This window comes from Myotis nattereri (genome assembly GCF_964212035.1).
Source record: "Myotis nattereri genome assembly, chromosome: 3".
NCBI lineage: Eukaryota > Metazoa > Chordata > Mammalia > Chiroptera > Vespertilionidae > Myotis > Myotis nattereri.
The window spans coordinates 159,642,714-159,665,066 of record NC_138077.1 but is presented as its reverse complement, the minus strand read 5'-3'; the positions used below and the strand labels follow the sequence as shown (position 1 = coordinate 159,665,066).

Below are 22,353 nucleotides of genomic sequence, written 5' to 3'. Positions count from 1 at the left end.
CAAGAACCATGTAGTGAACACTGCTATAGATACAGAGTTGATGGGTTATCAGTTATGCTCTTTAGCTTTAGCAGATAGCATCAAACCACTCTCTAAAGTATTTGTACCAATTTAAACTTCCACCAGCAGTGTATGAGAGTTCCTTCTCATATCTTCATTTTGTTTAACGTCTCTCAGTGGTCTAAAATTTTTAATTTTAATGTTACCACATTTATCAATCTTTCCTTTATGGTTTGTGCTTTTTGTGTATTGTTTAGAAGGTATAAAGAGAATTCTTTTGTACTTTAGAAAGTTTTGCTTTTCATATTCAGGTTTTTAATCTGCCAGGAGCTGGTTTTTTATTTTATTTATTTATTTTTAAAATATATTTTATTGATCTTTTACAGAGAGGAAGGGAGAGGGATAGAGAGTTAGAAACATCGATGAGAGAGAAACATCGATCCTGCACATCCTACTGGGGATGTGCCCGCAATCAATGCCCTTGACTGGAATCGAACCTGGGACCCTTCAGTTCGCAGGCTGACACTCTATCCACTGAGCCAAACCGGTTAGGGCTGGTTTTTTAAATGTATATTATAATTACTATTTTTTTTTTTTAACATTTAGATAACTGGTTGCCTCTGCACTATTCATTGAATAATATATCCTGTTCTCATTGATTTGAAATGTCCCTGGTCATATGTCAGGTTGTATTATATGTGCATCTTTAGTCGATTTGGTCCTGCATTGGCTTCACAGTGTCTTAATTACTGTCACTTTATATGGTTTTATGAGTCTTGACACCTGGCAGGGTGAGTCCATTCACTATGTTCTTTATAAAGAATTGCCTTGGCTCTTCTTTGCCCTTGCTTTTCCATGTGAAGTTTAGGAGAGTTTGCCAAGTGTCATGAATATGCCTCTTGGGATTTTGATTATTACATTGCATTTATAGGTCAGCCTGTGGGAGAATTTAGATTAATGTTTCTATCTATTGTCATGGTGTGGTTCTTCATTTACTTAAATCTTTTATGTCTTTCGTAATTCTAAATAATTTTCTCCATGGAGGTCTTATGTATTTTTATTCCTGGGTCCCTTATAGTTTTGTTATCATGGTATCATTTTAAAATGTACATTTTGAAATTTTTGTTGCTGCTATCTAAAATGTTGATATTGCTGAAGCCGGTTTTGCTCAGTGGCTAGAGCGTCGGCCTGCGGACTGAAGGGTCCCGGGTTCGATTCCGGTCAGGGGCATGTACCTGGGTTGTGGGCACTTCCCCAGTGGGGCATGTGCAGGAGGCAGCTGATCAATGTTTCTCTCTCATCGATGTTTCTAGCTCTCTGTCTCTCTCTCTTCCTCTCTGTGAAAAATCGATAAAATATATTTAAAAAAAATAAAAATAAAATGTTGATATTTGCATTTAAATATTATCAGCAATCCTTCTGATTGCCTATTAGTTCTGCCACCAGTAATTTGTCATAGGTTCTTTTGGAATTTTTATCTAGACCACATATTTGTGGATGATAACATGTTTATTATTTATTTCTTTTCTAACCTTTATGCTTCCTCACCAGCACCCCACCCCAATCACACTGTGTGCTTTACATGTGACAAATAAGGGCAAAAATCCTTTCTGTTGGTTACTTCTGCTCTGATTGGCCAGTTAAAACTTACTCTTTTGAAGCAGTTAGAAAGCAATATAGGTTAATATATACCTCTTAAAACTCCAAGCTTAAGCTCCCTCCACAAAGTAAAACATCCTTCTTTTAACTTTTCCTTTCCTGCTCCATTCTTTCCTATACTTCCTAACTGAAGTGCCTGAAGCCTGTTTAAGGAGCCTAAAAACTTAAAAGTAACATCTGTTTTGGGACATGTGGTTAATCTTTGGTTATCTACTGCTGTTTTTTGCTGAAATATATGAATATCTGTGACTTCTTATAATTCACATGGAGATTCATATTTCATGGGTATCAGGCAAGAAAAAGATAGGTACAGTACTGTCTTCTGCATCATTATATTATTTTTCATTTTAAGTAAATAATTTTGTAAATTTTGAAAAGTGGCGATAAATGGGTAGTAGATTCACAAATGTTTGTTTTTGTATTTTGATTCAGTAAACATCTATGGTATGTAAGTAATTTTTGTACATATCAAATATTGCATAATAAAAGTATATTTATCTTTCATATTAAATAGAAATTTGTGTTATCTGAGTTATTTTGGTAAAAATTAGACTCTAGTTAGTTATAAACACTAGTGAGAGATTGGTAGAAAATGGATTAAAACCTAATACCAAGGAATGATTTATGTCCCACAAGACTTCTATTGTCATTATGTCATGTAGGGTATGCATTATTACATGGTTTGGTAGTTTATTTCAATATTAGTACATTCAGAAATTAAGATTATTCTTTACTCACTTTGGTTAGGCTATTAGGGCAGGACCAAATTGCTTAATTTAATACCAGTGTAAAAATTAACTTGATTAACAACAAATGAAGCTTGCTCACAGTTTCTTGGAGACATTATTTAGTTGCTGTGGTTTATATGAATAAAGTTCAGGCCTATTAATCTGCATTCATTAGATTTCTTCTAAAATTAATTGGGCTTCATAGTTTATATGCTTATATTTTCTATAAAGAGAGTAGTATGTATTTGCAACAGCAGTATTAGCAAGAAACCCTTAAGGCATAACTTTAATAAATGTTGTTTTTTTGGCTGAAGCAAAGGACTCTGAAATTCTTTCATACTGATGTGTAGGAACAAATTTAGCCCTTAAAAACAAACCAGGAATTTTCATAGCTTAACAACCTTGATTTGCGTATTTCAGATATGGTTTTAGGCATATATATATATGCCTAAAATATATATATGAATGGCATATATATATATGCCATATATATATATATATACAGAATGAACTCACTCTTGGGTCTGGATTATTTAGCAAACATTTGATTGCCTAGTATTTATCAAACATAGCATAAGACACTGGAGACAAGGATGGAGAAGATTTCATCCTTGCTTTTAGGCAACACACAGTAGTTTTGGAAATAGTAAATAAGTATATAGCTCAGTGGAGTTGATGCTATAATAATGTGTTCAGAAAGTGCTATGGGAACACCAAGGAAAAGCATATGATTATTCATGGGGGCTCAAGGAAGGCTTCACAGGTGTAACACTTGAAGAAAGAACGTCCACCGGGAAGACGATGGAGAAAAGGCCATTCCAAGCAGAGAGAACCACATGAAGGTATATAACAGCCTGTTTAGGGAACTATCAGTTGTTTCGATATCCAATGAAGTGGGGGTCCTCTTCCCCACTGGGTGCTGCTGGGGTGGACATCTTATGATATCCCAAGAAAAAGAATTTTGTGAGAATTAGTGATTTTTATTTGCATGGAATTAAATCCCTGCGTTTCTAAAGCCCATTTCCCTTAGTCCAGACATAGAAGACGTATAGCTGGGTTTCAGTAGAGCTAGAAGCAAAGGCAGTGTCCAGAGTTTCCTTTCCATGTTGGAGACAGGTCCAGTACAGCATTAGGCTAGTTGTAGTCCATTTGTCCATTGTGGTGGGGTCCACATGGCCGTGGGCCACCCAGGAGAATGCAAGGAAGCCAAGTGTGAGCCATGAGCCAAGCGTGCCAAGAGGAACCAAGAAAGTCAAGAGCATAAGAGAACAAGCTTCTTTGTTTAGGGGGTTAAGTACCCCAAATTTTCATGGATTTTCAGTGGCCACGCCCATTCTGGTCAACCATCTCTCCCAGGTGTGATTGATAGGCAGATATCTTCCCTATGTCATCCCAGCTTTACTGTGCATGCATGTATCTCCCCTTTGTCCAGTCCCATTCCCCCAGTGTTATGCGTGAACGTGCCTATGTCTGGCTTTCCCTTTGCTCCTTTCCTGTTATTAACAACTAGCTAATTACAATGGTATTAGTTTTATATGACTTGGGAACACAATATATGTAGATGTAGGAGAGTGGTGGGAAAGAAATCTAGAAATGTGGGCAGGAGCTAAATCATGAAGGTCCTTGTTTTGTACCTTTAGGCAAAAGGGAGCTACTGAGAATCATAAGAAGCCATAATCAGCCCTAACTGGTTTGGCTCAGTGGATAGAGCATCGGCCTGTGGACTGAAGGGTCCCAAGTTCGATTCTGGTCAAGGGCATGTACCTTGGTTGCAGGCACATCCCCAGTTGGGGGTGTGCAGGAGGCAGCTGATTGATATTTCTCTCTCATCGATGTTTCTGATTCTCTATCCCTCTCCCTTCCTCTCTGTAAAAATCAATAAAATATATTTTTAAAAAGTCATAATCAAATGTATGCATTTGCAGGAGATTGTGGAAGGGTTGACCAGTGCAGTTTAAATATTTTACCCATACTTTTTTCCTGCTAAAAGAGCAGAGAATTTCATTGAGATAGTGAGACATCTTCTGAGGAAAGATCAGATTTTTCCAGCCTCGTACCGATCTCACAGATTCTCTGGCAGAGAATAGGAAAAGCTGTAAAGTAGGCCCTTCTGACCACAGGAGAGACGTTATTCTTTCTTGGTAAGCAGCCAGGTAGAACATTTAGCAATATTGGAAGAGCTTGGCAGCAAGAGCAAATACCTCAACTATCATCTTGAGTCAGATGTCAGACAGCCCCGAGTTGACGCTCTTAGACCTTGTCCTTTTCCTTTTGTGCACAATCACTGTGGTCAGAGAATGAACTCCCCGAGGGTTTATTTTTAGGGAGTGACATGAATTATAGGCTTAACTTGTATACTCAGACCTCTAAATATACACAGTGCAAATTGTAGAACATACGAGAAATTTGGCCTGGTAATTTCTTTATGCTTTAAGGCGTATAATCTCAATTTCAAAGTATTTAATAATACTACAAAGTGAAGTCTAACTGGCATTACATGCAAGTTAAAATAGGTGCAGAGATTAAACAGTCTGAAAATTGCCAGGTTGTCAGAAATAAGAGAAAAGCCTACTGCTTGCCTTTGCCCCTTTTGTACTTAAGTTACATTTTACCAACCTGGATTTCTTAAGTCTAGGACGTTCACTCACCCATATAAGGCCTTTGTTTGTGATTTAGAAAAAGGCCCAGATATGGGCTGGATTTCTGATGCCACTTGTCACATTGGTCAGGGGCCTCTGTGTAGCATACAGAGTGACCCACTGTTCCAACTAGTCCTGTTAACATGTCTATAACTGCAGACTTAACCTTGATTACTTTTTGGTACATTTTGGGTTATCCGTCACTTCTTTCTTCTCCTAAAAAAAAGGTAGAAAATGTTGTTAGTCCTTTTTCTTTCCTTTTGTTACTTATTTTGCATCGACAGCTATTTCCCAGTTAGGAATCATAGTTGTTTTGTTGGCCAATTATGGCATATATGAAGTTGTGATAAAATATTGAAAGTTGCCCTAGCCGTTTGCTCAGTGGTTAGAGCGTTGGCCCGAGGACTGAAGGGTCTTGGGTTTGATTCTTGGTCATAGGCATGTTCCTTGGTTGCATGCTTGATACCTGGCCCCGGCCAGACTGAATCGGGTGGCAACCAATCATTGTGTCTCTCTCACATCAATGTTTCTCTTTCTCTCTCTCTCCCCTACTCTCTCCCTTCTACTCTCTCTAAAAATCAATGGGAAAAGTATCCTTGGGTGAGGATTAAAAAAATTATAACTATGGAAGGCTCTTTTTGGGTAGTGTCATAGTAGCTGGCTGTTTTTGTATATGTATTATTTCACATGGGCAAAACTGTGTAAGTCATAACACATCAAGAACTGATTACTTCTCCTTTCTTTTATTTCAGTGTATTTCATTGTTAGTCCTTTCAATGTTAAGGTACATCAAGAGGAGAATTAAGAAAATATATCTTAGCTCTTTCACTCTCTTAAATTGTGTTGTTTTTTATTTTTATATTCAACTTTTTTTCTCTCTCAACTTTACTATAGCATTTTAAAACAAATGGGAATAAAAATTATCCACAATAGGAGTGGAAAGATAGTCATACAAGACACATAAAGAGCAGCAATAGTTTTCTAGATTTTTTAATTATTTTAACATTATAGCAGACTGTTTGGAAAATAGCTTTATCTTGTTGGCAGTGGGAACTTTTCCATTTTTAATAAGACCATAGAAAAGACAAGGTTCCAAATCAGATTTAAATTGCTAAAAATCATCTGGAGAATAGCTGCTGACATAGAAGTCAGATGATATTGAGACATTTGGCAGGCTCCCTCTGCTTACTGGTGTTACAAAACCCACAGTGGACAGCCTAGATTTTAAAAGAAGGGTGGCATCCTTGGAATCTCCGCTAGAATCTGCTGAGGTTAAAATAGACCTGATGCCTTCTAAGCGACAGAAAATAGAATGTGCCCAGTAATGGCCAAAGCAGGGCATGCAGAAAACCCACTTGGACTGGTTTAAAGGAACAGGCCTAGGCCTGAAGCTCCAGGGCTCAAGTGTCTTCTAGTTTTTCCTTTTTTTAACTTTCAAGCAAATTCTGCTTTGGAAAAAACTTAAGTAATATGTGAATTAGGAGACTGTGAAAGAAGGAGGAAGGCTTGAATCCAGTCAGATTTTTGGCCTACAATATTTAACTGTTTAGTTAAAAGTAAACATACTTTCAGTGTTCTTCCAAAGAAAAACATAGTTTATGTCTAGGAATGAATGTTTGAAAGGTTCTGGGTATTGGACACAGGTAAGTGTTTAAAAAAATTGTTTTTAATTTACGATTTTAAAAGTTTAGGGGAAAAAAAAGAGCTACCTTGCCAAATGTCAGTGTGGTAACTCATGGCACATTTTTCATATTTAATCACCCAATTATGGGGAAAGCTCTTTTTAGGCAATTGAATGTTAATGATGAGTCATTAAGGGACTAACGCTACATATTTTAGGTTTGGAAGATGGTGTCATGAGTTTAATTAATTTAGATCTGGCTATTAGAAACAGAAGAATTTTAACAGGGCTCTGAAAACAAGTTAAAGTCGTGCAACAGGCAAAATGAGCCAGAGGAAATACATGAGAGGCTTTTTAAATTAGGGATTTCCATGTCTTGGGGATGGTCAGTTTATAATAAGGTGTTTTTTTTTGTGTTTATATGAACAAATATTTAAGTGTATACAATGTGTTCCATACTTGATTGAGAACTGTAGGAACCATCAGGAAAAACAAAAATGAAAGAAAAAGAAAGTAAAGAGAAAATTCGAAAAAGTACATCCACTGAAGTTGTGTCAGTCCAGCGGGACAGACAGGTTTATTCAGGCAATAGTTAAATAAAAATTCAGATAGAATATTAAATGGCACATACTTACCTTTTGCATAAGAATACGAATAGCTAACATGTATTGAATGCTTACTTTACGTATATTAACTTGGTTAATCCTCACACAACTCTGAGGTAGATACCCCCACCCGCATTTTATAAACGAGAACACCGAGGAGCTGAGGAGATAAGAAACTTACCCAAGGTTACACAGCGAATAAAGAGCAGTCAGAATCTGAATCTAACCTGTATGGCCCCAGACCCATGACTGAACACTTTGGCTGCAATGCCTCACATAGAATAAAATAAAACAGCTAATTTTTGGAGGATACTTGCTAAGGATAGTATGTTCCTGGGTAGCATGGGGTGAAGGATCAGAAGAAGAGAAATTTGTATGTTGGAGAAGATGCAGAAGGAACCAAAAGCTTGAGTAAAAAATGCATATGGCAATAATACTACTAGTGAAAAATTATTTAGCACTTACTATGTAGCAAGGACTGTGCCTACACAAGTCTCCCATTTAATCCTGTGACAACTCAGTGAAATCAATATTGTTATCCTCAGTTTACTCAGATAGTAAACAACAAAGCTAGGATTGGAATCCAGATGCTTCCTGGCTGACTCCAAAGCCCAAACTTTTAACCCTTGCATTAATCTGTGGTAAGTGGGAGTGTAGTAAATATACTCAGATAAAGCTGAGCGGTCTTTCAGTGATTAATAGAAAACAAGATTATATAGGTAGGGTGGACCAAGATTATGGAAAGCTTTGAAAACCAGACAAGGAGCCACTGAAGATTTTGATTAGGAAATGGCCTTTATTGTTCTAGTTATTATAAGGCATTCTTGTATATAATTAGGCTAGTCTATGTAGCAGTTACCTATATTAAATGAAATAAACAGCTTGTGAAAGCATTTAGCAGAAAGTCTGGAGAACATAGTAGTCACTCAAAATATATGAGTTGAATCTAAATCCTCTAAAGAACTCGTCAACTCTTTGCACTGCAGATAAGATATGAGAAAGGAATGCTCTAATAGTGCTGTCTAACAGAAATACGTGAGCCACAAATGCAACTTTAAATTTCTAGTAGTCACGTGAAACAGTGAAAGGAAAGTAGTGAAAATAATTTTAATAACATATTAATAACATTTTCTTAAGCCTAGTGTTTATTAATAAGAGATTTTATATCTTTTGGTACAAAGCTTTCAAAATCCATTGTGTAATGTGTCAGGATGGCTGAATGGTCTAAGGCGCCAGACTCAAAGTCCATTGCGTATTTTACACTTATAGCTCATCTCAATCCGGACTAGCCACATTTCATGTGCTTGATTGACACATGTGGCTAGCAGCTACCATATTGGACACCACAATTCCATAGTTGCATAGCATGGACTCTGGTGTCAGATGACTTGGTTTTGAATCCTGCCATTCCATTTCTTAACTGTATGAGTATGGACCAGTTACTTATAACCTTTCTGTACCTTAGGTTCTTTGATATATAAAATGAAAAAAAAGAAATGTCTCACCTACCTCAAAGGATTACTGTGAGGATTATGAAATAATATATGTAAAGCATATAACTAGGTTTCTGGCAAGTAGTAAATGCAAAATAAATATTTATTAATCTCATCACACTTTTATTGTTGTTAAATAGCAAGCGTCTCTTATTTTCCATGTCTTTCTTCTGCAAATGATTGATTATCCCCACCCAAACATTCCCATTTAAAATTCTAAACCAATCACTAAATAGCAAAGAAAGATTGATGAGTGATTGATGAGCTAGGAGAAAAAAGGTTGTGAGTGGAATATGTGTGGCATTAGCCTCCACTATTACTACTAGTATTTCCCTATAAGGTGCAGATAAATTATTTTCTATTTGCTGTTGTACTTAACAGACTCATCAAATCTTTTCACTTTTAATAAGCCAGTCAGAGAAAGATAAATACCACATGATCTCACTCATTTGTGGATTATAGAGAACAACATAGACTGATGAAAAGGGACAGACCCAAAGACTGAGAAACAGTGATCAGGCTATCAATCCCCAGAAGGAAAGTAGGGGAGGGCGGGGGTAAGGGGAAGAGATCAACCGAAGGACTTGTATACATGTATATAAGCCAAACCAATGGACATGGACAACGGGGGGATGGGAGCATGAGTTTGTGTGTGGGGGGGAGGTTGGGGGTTAAAGGGGGGGATGAGGACACATTTGTAATACCTTAACTAATAATAATAATAATAATAATAATAAAAATCTTTTCACTTTTAACCTAGCATCATTATAGATGCTCCCATTACCAGGAAATGCAATTCATGTCTAATAGTAATTTGGAGCTTTACTATCAACATTGAAATACAGAAAGTATTTGTCTTTTCTGTTTTTAGCCATTTGGGGCCAAAATGTATAGATTTATTGTTTTCTTTCCTTCTAAACCCTAGAGGAAAGTGCACAAAATGAAAAAATACAGTGATTTGTAACACCCTCTTGTGTAACTATCATTTAGATAAAAAAATAAAACATTGTCAAATTCCCAAAAAGTCCCCCTCCCCACCTCCCCCAGTCAATACTTCTTCCAAATTAACCACTGTTATGTTGCTAATGCTGATTACTTCCTGGGTTTCTTTATAGTCTTATCAACTAAGTGTGTACTCTATTTAGTTTTGCCCGTTTTTGAATTTTTTAAAAAAATCCTCACCCAAGGATATGTTTTTATTGATTTTTAATTTTTTTAGAGAGAGAGGAAAGGAGAGGGAGAGAGGGAAAAAACATTGATGTGGGAGAGAAACATTGACAGATTGCTTCTTGTAAGCACCTGGACTGGGAATTGAACCTGAAACCTTGGTATGTGCCCTGACTGGGATTTGAACCCATGACCTTTGGGTGCATGGGACAACACTCCAACCAACTGAGCTATACTGGCCTGGGCTGTTTTTGAATTTTAATGTGAATGAAATGCATATAATTCTTCACGTAACATGTGAAATTCATCCACGTTCTTGCATTTAGCAGCAATTCATTCACTTTTATTGTTGTATGGTATTTCATTGTATGAATATAGCAGTTTGTGTGTTCTATGATATATGGACATTGGTTTGCTTTTTTTCCCCATTTTGTAGCTGTTATAAATGTTATGAATATTCTTATGCACATAAGCATGCATTTCTATAAAACACACTAAGGATAGAATTGCTAGATCATAGAGAAGGCAGTCTTGAACTTTAATAGATAATGCCAAAATTTCCACATGGTTCTACCAATTGACATTTCTACCAGTGGTGTGTGAGAATTTCCATTGCTATATATCTTTAACAAAAATTTTTTCCAAGTCCAATAATTCTGGTAGGTGTGTAATGATATCTAATTGTGACTTTAACATTTTTTTTCTGCTAAGATAAATTTGGTAAGAAAGTATTTCTGAAATATTGACTAAGATGAAGCCTATGGTTTCCAATTTTCTGGGCTGACCTTGTCTTTCAGTACCACAATCAAGAGTTGATACTTTTTAGAAAGAGTAATATAAAATATTTTTAAATTTTATTTTTCAATTACAGTTTACATGCAATATTATTTTGCATTAGTTTCAAAAGATATTTTACATTTTATTTTATTTATTTATTTTTTATATATATTTTATTGATTTTTTACAGAGAGGAAGGGAGAGAGTTAGAGAGTTAGAAACATCGATGAGAGAGAAACATCTATCAGCTGCCTCCTGCACATCTCCTACTGGGGATGTGCCCGCAACCAAGGTACATGCCCTTGACCGGAATCGAACCTGGTACCCTTGAGTCTGCAGGCCGACGCTCTATCCACCGAGCCAAACCGGTTTCGGCGTATTTTACATTTTAATTGGATGCATGAAAGCAGTTAGTTTGAGATATTGTCCAATATTCTTTCTTTATACTTTTTATTGGCTTGTGTGAAAAACAGCTGTATTATTTCTAGTCATAATTACTGCTTTAAGCTGCCATTCCAGGAATCATAATAATTACTGAAATGAGAGGTATGGTCTGTGGTTTACAAAGTTAGATTTAATGAATAAATCTTTGCTGTTCCTCTGAGCCATTTTTTTTTGTTTTGTTAGATTAAAAAAAAAAAAGTACAATCATTGTAACTGATCTGGATGACATTGAGTGGCTGGTTTCTGTTGAGTGAAGTAAAACAGACTTTTAACAATTTGTGGGTAATGTCTGAAAGGTAAAGTGACATGAGATAAATGTTTGTGTTTCATTCTGAAAATAACAAAAGGCATATGGAACCAAGATTTAACTTAATTGCCTAGTAATTTAATCCTGCTTTAAAAATGCTTTGGCAAAAAGAAAATTGTACTGTGATTTCTTTTTGCACAATTAATACTAACAATAGAAAAATCATTAATAAGATAAAGATTTGAAAGTTGTAAATGCCAATTCATTTTATAAATAATTGATCTGTGCACTTAAAAAAATCATATGCATTAAAAAGAGAACAATTGAAAATTTTCTGGGTGAAATTGAGTTTCTAAAAATGCCAAATTTAGCCCTGGACTCTGTAGCTCAGTTGATTGATCATCGTCCTAGGCAATGAGAGGTCGCTAGTTCTATTCCACTCAGGGCACATGCCTGGTTTGCTGGCTCAATCCCCAGTAGGGGATGTGCGGGAAGCAGCCCATCAATGTTTCTTTCTCTCCCTCTCCTTTCCTCTCTCTTTCTAAAAAAATCAATGAAAAACAATAACAAAATTAAAATACCAAATTTGATGAAAAATTTAAATTTCTAATAGAATATATATTCTTAAAAATAGAATGATTTAACCTCAGATTTTGTTCCATTATATAGTCATTTAGTAGTAGGATTTTAAGCTGACAAGTTAGATATTTTAAAAGGATTGACGTAAACTTCATTTGAAAACAATTATAATTTAAACTTAGAAGATAAATGGTTAAAATGTTAACTATGGTTTCACCAAATGTAGAGTAGTGTTAACATAAAAACATTCAAACCTGTAAAGAATTTGTGTGAGTTTACTTGAGTTAAACTATCAACAATTGCCAGGAAGCAGAATTCAACCGATTGGGATGATGCTCCAGAGAATGGCCGTTTTCACCTTGTTCTATACATTACAATCAAAGGAGGAGACATAGCCCTAACCGGTTTGGCTCAGTGGATGGAGCGTTGGCCTGCGGACTGAAGGGTCCCAGGTTCAATTCTAGTCGAGGGCATGTACCTTGGTTGTGGGCACATCCCCAGTGGGGGGTGTGCAGGAGGCAGCTAATGGATGTTTCCCTCTCATCGATGTTTCTAGCTCTCTATCCCTCTCCCTTCCACTCTGTAAAAAAAAAAAAAAAAAATCAATAAAATATATATTTTTTAAAAAAAGAAAGGAGGAGACATAGGTGGGTTACTTGAAATCCATGGTGACAGATTAGAGAGACAGGAGAAAGCAAAGTGCGGAAACCTCTGGGATTGGATAACTAGTAAAATGATAGACACATATTTCTTGCTTTTAGTTAAAGTTTAATTTCAGACCATCCTTTGTGGTTACTTTAGGTCTTTGAGTTTGCAAGACCACAGTGCAGGCCTTCCCTGAGCTTGTCAGGTTAGCATGTGGCCCCTTTTATCCACAGTAGAAAAATATGCTATGTGCATGGTTATTTTTGATACGTAATAGGAATCAACCTTGTACCAATTAAGACTTATTTGCTTTTTCAGATTGGCTTAGAGCTTGGAATATAAATTGGTTGCAAAACTTTCTAGTTTAAACTGAATTAATGGTTTGGATTTCAAAAACTTTACACTTCCCGCGTAGAATCACAAAATGTCTGTGTTTTCTGGTATTTGGGTAAAGGTAATGAATTTTATTTTAGCAAAAATAATGGAATACAAATTTGGATAAATGAAAGCCAAAGAGAGTTCTGGTTTCTTTTTATTTTTATTTATTTATTTATTTATTTTTTTCAATTAAATCTTTATTGTTCAGATTATTACATTAGTTACTCTTTTTTCCCACCATAACTCCCCTCCACCCAGATCCCACCCACCCTCCGCCCTCACTCCCCAACCACTGTCCTCATCCATAGGTGCACGATTATTGTCCAATCTCTTCCCTCACCCCCACACCCCTTTCCCCCCCAAGAATAGTCAGTCCATTCCCTTTCTATGTCCCTGATTCTATTACAATCACCAGTTCATACTGTTCATCAGATTATTTATTCACTTGATTTTTAGATTCACTTGTTGATAGATATGTATTTGTGGTTCATAATTTGTATCTTTACCTTTTTCTTCTTCCTCTTTTTAAAGGATACCTTTCAGCATTTCATATAATACTGGTTTGGTGGTGATGAACTCCTTTAGCTTTTTCTTATCTGTGAAGCTCTTTATCTGGCCTTCACTTCTTTTTTTTTTTTAAATATATATTTTATTGATTTTTCACAGAGAGGAAGAGAGAGTGATAGAGAGCTAGAAACATCGATGAGAGAGAAACATTGGTCAGCTGCCTCCTGCACACACCCCAGTGGGGATGTGCCTGCAACCAAGGTACATGCCCTTGACCGGAATCGAACCTGGGATCCTTGAGTCCTCAGGCTGACGCTCTATCCACTGAGCCAAACCAGTCAGGGCTGGCCTTCACTTCTGAATGATAGCTTTGCTGGATAAAGTAGTCTTGGTTGTAGGTTCTTGGTATTCATCACTTTGAATATTTCTTGCCACTCCCTTCTGGCCTGCAAAGTTTCTGTTGAGAAATCAGCTGACAGTCGTATGGGTACTCCCTTGTAGGTAACTGATTTTCTTTCTCTTGCTGCTTTTAAGATTCTCTCTTTGTCTTTTGCTCTTGGCATTTTAATTATGATGTGTCTTGGTGTGGTCCTCTTTGGATTACTTTTGTTTGGGGTTCTCTGCGCTTCCTGGACTTGTAAGTCTATTTCTTTCACCAGGTAGGGGAAGTTTTCTGTCATTATTTCTTCAAATAGGTTTTCAATATCTTGCTCTCTCTCATCTTCTGGCACCCCTATAATTTTGATGTTGGTACGCTTGAAGCTGTCCCAGAGGCTCCTTACACTATCTTCGTATTTTCGGATTCTTTTTTCATTTTGCTTTTCCGGTTGGGTGTTTTTTGCTTCTTTGTATTTCAAATCTTTGCCTTGATTCTTGCGACACTCTGGTCTGCTGTTGGGAGTCTGTATAATATACTTTATTTCAGTCAGTGTATGCTTAATTTCTAGTTGGTTCTTTATCACAACATCGAGGGTCTCATTAGATTTCTTGAGGATCTCACTACATTTATTGGTGATCTCACCAGTCTTCTTGAAGATCTCACTACATTTATCGGAGGTCTCACCAGTCTTTTCGAGGGCCTTATTAAATTTATCGGCGGCTTCTAGACCGTTCTTTAAAGACATTAAAAGTGTGGTTTTGAACTCTATATCCAACAGTTTGCTTTCCTCCAATTCTGTTGTTTGTGTCCTGCTTCTTTGTCTCGGCATTTTTTATGCTTCGCTGTGTCGATAGAGTGCATTTCTGTGCTAAGTGTCCCAGTTACCTGAGGTAGACAGTCTTGGTGCACCCCCTTGTGGGCTTTGTGCACAGTCTTGTTGTAGTTAAGCCTTGATTGTTGTAGTTATCACTGTGAGGAATTGACCTCCAGGCCAATTGACTGTGAGAATCAGCTGTGTCTGCAGTGGGAGAACATCTGTGCTGGAGACACCCCTCTGGGGCTAGACTTGCTTCGATGGAGCTTTAGTGCTCACTGAGTGTGCCCCCTGAGTGTGTCTTTTATGGTTCCACGGAGCTGCAAACTGGATGGTCCCACTCTGACCTCTAGGCTTCCTGGCTCCTGGATCTCTAGAGAGGTGCTAATCTAGCCTTTGCCTGAGGCTATCCAGCAAAAGTCTCCCTGCAGGGCTTGGGCGGGGTGGGTCCCACGGGATCAACAGGGCGGGGTTAGCAATTATGGGTGCTCTCAGTCTTGCCCTCAGAGGCTCTGCTTCTCAGTGTCCCAGTAATCGCTGCAAGCCCCATGGAGAGAAAGCTGCCCTAGGGTTCTGAGCGATGCCAGACAGTCCCGCTTCTCCCGTATGAGTCTGGGTCCTTAGAGACTCACCCGGAACTGGAGCTCAGAGCCTGAGACACCCTCCCAATTGAAAACGACAACCGCGCCCTCAGCCGCCAGCCCGCTCTGCATGCACTCCGCACCTTAGTATTTTACTTCAGCACTGCACCTTCTCTGAGTCTCGGTATGTTTTTCTCTTTCCTGCTAGTTGTAAAACTTCCACTCAGCCAGCCTTCCTGTGGTTCAGGATGATGTCTGTTCCGACTTTTAGTTGTATTTTTGAAGTGGTTGTTCGAGGCAGCAAACTCCGGTGTTTACCTATGCCGCCATCTTGGTTTCCCTCTCTGGTTTCTTTTTGTTTCTGACAAAATTAACAGATTGAGAATAAAAATAAGAAAAGTCTAAATATATTTTGTTGTTTTCTTTTTCATACTTGTGATAAATTTTGAAGCATATCATTTACTTGCTAGTCTTGTCACATCTGTAAGCAAGCACAATATTCTTTTAAAATTTAATGTTAACAGATTCCTGATGATAGTATGTGAAGATGTTGGCATCCACATTCCCAATGTTGTGTATTGCTAATAGGTAGCCTGTCAAGACATTGACTATTTGCAAATGTATTTAAACTTTTTAGCCCTTTAAAATCATTGGAGCAGTTATATTTGACCCTCAGGTAAGCATAGTAAGTGTGAGTGACCTAGATCTATCTCATCATTTTTGCCTTTTAGTGTTTTCAAGTGGCCTTACAGAGCAAGAGAACTCAGAGATAGCTTTTTGGAATTGTTATAGTTAATCAGCTTATCACAACTGATAAGACAGGCAACATTTTATGTTAATAATTCTTTTAATTTGATGAACCTACCAGTTCTAAATTGCTCTCTTTCAAACTGTCTTTGGTATATGCTGATTTTACCATGTAAATTATCCAACTGCAATTATTATATACCAATTTATTATATACTCAAAAATTTTTAATCCACAATAAAGTTTAAACCCTTGTTAAAGCAAAAATGTCAACTTTATAGCACTTTGTTCTCTGCTTGGCAGTGTTTCAGAATCAGTTAAACAGTGAATCAACTTTAAGAATCTTCTCAGATTATGTTCCATTGATTTGTATTGTTTTCCTTTTTAAACTTTTTAAAAAATACTGGCCAAGTTTTGTTTTGTTTTTTTATTGATTTCAGAGAAGGGAGGGGGGGGAGATAGAAACATCAATGATGCGAGAGAATCATGGACCAGCTGCTTCACTGCTGGGGACTGAGCCTGAAATCCAGGCATGTGCCCTGACAAGGAATTGAACCGTGACCTCCTAGTTTATGGGTTGACACTCAACCACTGAGCCACCGGCTGGGCTGTATTATTTTCCTTTTAGACACCAATAGTCTATCAAAAGAAAGACTGGAGTAAATAAAGAAAAAGAAATAAAATATGGTAGTGACAAGGAATATCAGGTTCTAAACCAGTGGTTCTCAACCTTCCTAATACCGCGACCCTTTAATACAGTTCCTCATGTTGTGGTGACCCCTAACCATAAAATTATTTTTGTTGCTACTTCATAACTGTAATTTTGCTACTGTTATGAATCGTAATGTAAATATTTGATATGCTATATGTGTTTTCCGAAGGTCGCGACCCACACATTGAGAATAAATAAACCTTTCATCTTTTATTTTTAAGATAAGGATACAGATATTACTGTGAGGGGGAATGTGGACGACTATGGCCTTCGAGACACCTTGAGCGTTGCTTCAACCGATTCCTTTGCTTCAGCAGCAGAGGTAGGTCATGTGTGTTCCTAATGAGGATTCGCATTCTTTGCCAGCTGGAGAGTACAGTTTTGCCATTGTGCTGTAATTTAGTTCGTAGCCACTTATTTAGCACATGGTAGATACCAGGATACAAAGATGAAGATAGCATGAGTGAAAGTTCTCACAGGAGCTCATAATCTCTGTACAGAGGTGGACATGTAAACACATACTTTAAATAGGCGCTTTTATATACTATGGATCAGGGGGCCTCAAACTCCCGCCCACGGGCCACATGCAAATAAATATTGTATTTGTTCCCGTTTTGTTTTTTTACTTCAAAATAAGATATGTGCAGTGTGCATAGGAATTTGTTCATAGTTTTTTTTTAAACTATAGTCCGGCTCTCCAACGGTCTGAGGGACAGTAAACTGGCCCCTTGTTTAAAAAGTTTGAGGACTCCTGCATGGATTATGGAAAGCAGTTGACCTTATATCAAGATTCTTAAAATAGTTCAGATTTTTTAGCTCAGAAATCATAACTTCTGAAGTGATTAAATGCAAAGATTTATATATAAAAACATTCACTTTGGCATTTTAATAATAATGAAAAACTGGAAACAGTTTAATGCTAAATTATGGTACATCCATAATTTTGAAATATTATAATGGCATAAACATGTCCCTAATCATTTTTAATGACATGGGAACATGTATTAAGTGAAAAGGGTAGTATGTAGAGAGTATGATTGTGATTTTGAAATAGAAAAGAAAGAAAAACGTGTGTTTTATTTAATTATTTAGGCAGAAAAAAAAAGACTTAATAAAAGTTCACTAACGTATAAATAATGATCACTGAATTATACATTTATGGATAATTTGTTTTCTACTGAGATTTAAACTTTGTATCAAAAGAGAATGCTTACAAAGTGATCATCTTTTTATAATTTTTTTCTACTCAAAACAGGTTTAAAAATCACCAGTAGCCAATTTTATCTTAGAATAATTTCATTTTTATGATAGATTTTGGATATTAATGCTGTTTTAAAAATATAAATAGTATCACATATCTGTAATTGAATTCATGCTGTAGTGTGGAAAGCTTTAGGTATTCTTACCTAATATCCTGGGCCTTAAGCCTTGATTCTGCCTTTTTACAATCTCTTCTGACCATAATATTTCATCCTCTCAAGATGTTTCTGTGTATGTATATTGTCACTGCAGCTTACAGTATCATCTCTTGAATTATTTACATTTTTTTCTTATATTTTTTACGTGTAAGTTTCCAGTAGACAGAATATACCTACTTGTTTTATGGAAAAGCTGTTTCCTTTTCCTTTGCTATTTGACATAGACAGGGTTATCTTTCTGTTCTTTTTTTAAATGTTTTTTTCCAGCTTTATTGAGATATAATTGACATATAACATTGGGTAAGTTTAAAGTGTACAGTGTGGTGATTTAATACACATGTATTGTGAAGTAATTACCACAATGAGGTTGGTTACCATCTTTATCACCTCACATAATTACCTTTGTGTGTGTGTGTGTGTGTGTGTGTGGTGAGAACATTTAAGATCTATCTTCTCTCTTAGCAACTTTTAAATATATAATGCAGTTTTATTAGCTAATAGAGGCCCGGTGCATGAAATTTGTGCACGGGTAGGATCCCTAGGCCTGGCTGGTGATCAGGGCCAATCTGGGGCGACCAGCGGGGCGATCAGGTGGCCCCCACTGGCACCCACCTTGGCTGTCCTGGCATTGCCCGCTCACTGGCCCTGCCCCCCACCACCAGTTGCCTCCCTCTGCAGGGCAACTGGGGCAGGGCAATGGGGGGCCCCTGCTTGTACCTGCCTTGGCTGGCCTGGGGGCTCCGGCTGGAGGCAGCTCCTGTGTTGAGCATTTGACCCTTGGTGGTCAGTGCGCGTCATAGTGACCGGTCGTTCCATTGTTTGGTTGATTTGCATATTATCCTTTCACTATATAGGATAGAGGCCTGGTGCACGGGTGGGGGCCGGCTGGTTTGTCCTGAATGGTGTCCCGGATCAGGGTGGGGGTCCCGCTTGGGTGCCTGGCCAGCCTGGATGAGGGGCTGATGGCTGTTCGCAGCTGGTCACACCCCCTTCAGGGTGGGGGTCCCCACTGGGGTGCCTGGCCAGTCTGGGTGAGGGGCCGAGGGCCGTTTTCAGGCTGGCTGGTGACTGAAGCTCCCAACCTCTCCTTTTATCTTTTTTCTTTTTTATTCTGGGATTTATTTACCTTCTATAATTGAAACTCTGTTGCCTTCACTGGCGCTCCCAGCTCTGAGGCCGCGGCTGGCTGAAAGCAGGTATCTGGGGTTTGTTTGGCTTCTATAATTGAAACTTTGTTGCTTTCGGAGCTTAGAGCCAGGCCACGGCAGGCGGGGAACCTTGGCTTCCTCCATCACTGGAGCAAGCAAGCCTCATGTTCGCTTCAGCTGCGTGGCTGCCGGCCGCCATCTTGATTGGCAGTTAATTTACATATCTGGCTGATTAGCCAATGGGAAGCGTAGTGGAGGTACGGTTAATTACCCTTTTTGTATTTTATTAGATAGGACTAGAGGCCTGGTGCACAAAAATTTGTGCACTCGGAGGGGGGGGTGCCTCAGCCCGGCCTGTGCCCTCTTGCAATCTGGGACCCTTCGGGAGATAACGACCTGCTGGCTTAGGCCTGCTCCCAGGTGGCAGAGGGCAGGCCCAATCCCTAGGTGCAGCCTATGGTCGGGCTCAGAGCAGGGCCAATTGGGGAGTTGGGGCGCTGCCCCCGTCATGCACAGAGCAGGGCAGATTGGGAGGTTGCGATGCCACCCTCAGTCACGCTCAGGGTAGGGCCGATTGGGGGGTTGGGGCACCGCCCCCTGTCACACTCAAGGCAGGGTCGATGGGGAGGTTGCGGCACCACCCCCTGTCACGCACAGAGCAGGGCCAATCAGGGGGTTGGGGCGCTGCCCCCTGTCTTGCACAGAGCAGGGCCGATCAGGGGGTTGGGGAGCTCCCCCCGGTCACGCACAGAGCAGGGCCATCAGGGGGTTGAGGAGCTCCCCCCTGTCACTCACAGAGTAGAGCCGATAGGGGAGTTGGCGCACCGCCCCCTGTCACACACAGAGCAGGGCCGATCAGGAGGTTGGGGCGCCACCCTCTATCACCCACAGAGCAGGGCTGATCAGGGGGTTGGGGCACCGCCACTGTCACACTCAGGGCAGGGCCGATGGGGAGGTTATGGCTCTACCTCATCACACACAGAGCAGGGCCCGTGGTAGGGGGGTGGGGGTTGGGGTGCAGCCCTCTATCACCCACAGAGCAGGGCTGATCAGGGGGTTGGGGCGCCGCCACTCTCACACTCACGGCAGGGCCGATGGGGAGGTTATGGCTCTACCCCATCACACACAGAGCAGGGCCCATGGGGTGAGTGGGTTGGGGTGCCGCACCCTGTCACACACAGAGGCGCAGGGTGATCAGGGGTTTGGGGAACTCCCCCTTATCAGGCACAGAGCAGGGCTGATCAGGGGGTTGGGGCGCCTTCACCTGTCACGAACAGAGCAGGGCGGATAGGGAGGTTGTGGCCCCGCCCCCTGTCACACACAGAGCCACAGGGTGATCAGGGGGTTTGGGCGCTGCCCCCTGTCACACTGATCCCGGTGACGGGAGGCCTCACGGCTCCACTGATCCCGGTGCTGGGAGGCATATTACCCTTTTACTATATAGAATAGAGGCCTGGTGCATGGGTGGGGGCTGGCTGGTTTGCCCTGAAGGGTGTCCTGGATCAGGGTGGGGGTCCGCACTGGGGTGCCTGGCCAGTCTGGGTGAGGGGCTGAGGGCTGTTTTCAGGCTGGGACTGAGGCTCCCAACCGCTCCTTTTTTTCTTTTTTCTTTTTTTATTCTGGGCCAGCTTTAGCTCTGAGGCTCCAGCTCTTAGGCCTCCGCTCCTGAAAGCAGGTATCTGGTTTGTTTCGGTTCTATAATCGAAACTCTGTATCAACTCCAGCTCTGAGATCCCAGCTCGCTGAAAGCTGGTTTCTGGGGTTTTGTTTAGCATCTATATTTGTTACAATGTTTGAAACTGCAGCCTCAGAGGCGGGCAAAGCAGGCGGGGAACGTTGCAGTCCTCCGTCACTGAAGCAAGCAAGTGTCATGTTAGTTTCAAGCTGCCTGGCTGCCGGCCTCCATCTTGGCTGGCAGTTAATTTGCATATCTCGCTGATTAGCCAATGGGAAAGGTAGCGGTCGTACACCAAATACCATGTTTCTCTTTTATTAGATAGGATTGTTGCCATTAGATTTCCAGAGCTTATTTATCTTCTCACCAGAGGTTTACACCCTTTGACCGATATCTCATTTCCCCTACCCCTTAGCCCCTTGCAGCCACCATTCTACTCTCTGTTTCTATGGGGCTGGACTTTTTCTGTTGTTTGTTTGTTTTGTTTTTGGCCTTTTTTTCATTTCACATGTGAGTGATGCCATACATTATTTGTCTTTCTTGTCTGATTTATTTCATTTAGCATAATGCCTTCAAGTTTCATCCATATTGTTGCAAGTGGCAGGATTTTCTTCTTTCTCATGGATGAATATTTCATTGTACAAATACTATATATTGCATCTTCTTTATCTATTCATCCATGATGGACACTTAAACTGTTTCCATATCTTGGTTATTTTTTAAAATGTTTCAATGTAGCCCTGACCGGTTTGGCTCAGTGGATAGAGCGTCGGCCTGCAGACTGAAGGGTCCCAGGTTCGATTCCGGTCAAGGGCATGTACCTTGGTTGCGAGCACATCCCCAGTGGGAGGTGTGTAGGAGGCAGCTGATAGATGTTTCTCTCTCATCGATGTTTCTAGCTCCCTATCCCTCTCCCTTCCTCTCTGTAAAAAATCAATAAAATATATTTAAAAATAAAAAAATAAAATGTTGCAATGTACGTAGGATATCAGTACAGAAATCTTAATATAGTGATTTTATTTCCTTTGGATATATACCCAGAAATGGGACTGCTGGATCACACAGTAGTTCTACTTTTACTTTTTTGAGCAGCCTCCATATTGTTTTCATAGTAGCTATACTAATTTATATTCCCGCCCACAGTGCAAACGAGTTCCCTTTTCCTTAGATCTTCACCAACATTTGTTATCTCTTATCTTTTTTATAATGGCCATTCTGAGTGGCATCTCTTTGTGGTTTTGATTTACATGTCACTGATGATTAGTGATGCTGAGCAACCCTTCATGCACCTATTTGGCCATTTCTATCTTCTCTGGAAAAATGTTTATTCAGGTCCTCTGTCCTTTTTTTAAAAATCCTCATGGGAGCCCGGCTGGTGTGGCTCAATGGT

At 39.5% G+C, this 22,353-nt stretch overlaps 1 protein-coding gene across 3 annotated transcripts in view; it reads left to right on the top strand.

Annotated features, from left to right (window-relative positions):
• Positions 1-22,353, top strand: part of MIGA1 (mitoguardin 1) — a 76,270-nt gene that overhangs the window by 28,258 nt on the left and 25,659 nt on the right. For all 3 annotated transcript variants that reach the window (XM_081088440.1, XM_081088441.1, XM_081088439.1), the window contains one exon: positions 16,944-17,044. In XM_081088440.1, coding sequence (XP_080944566.1) covers positions 16,944-17,044 — 101 coding nt within the window. The remainder of the gene's footprint in view (positions 1-16,943; positions 17,045-22,353) is intronic.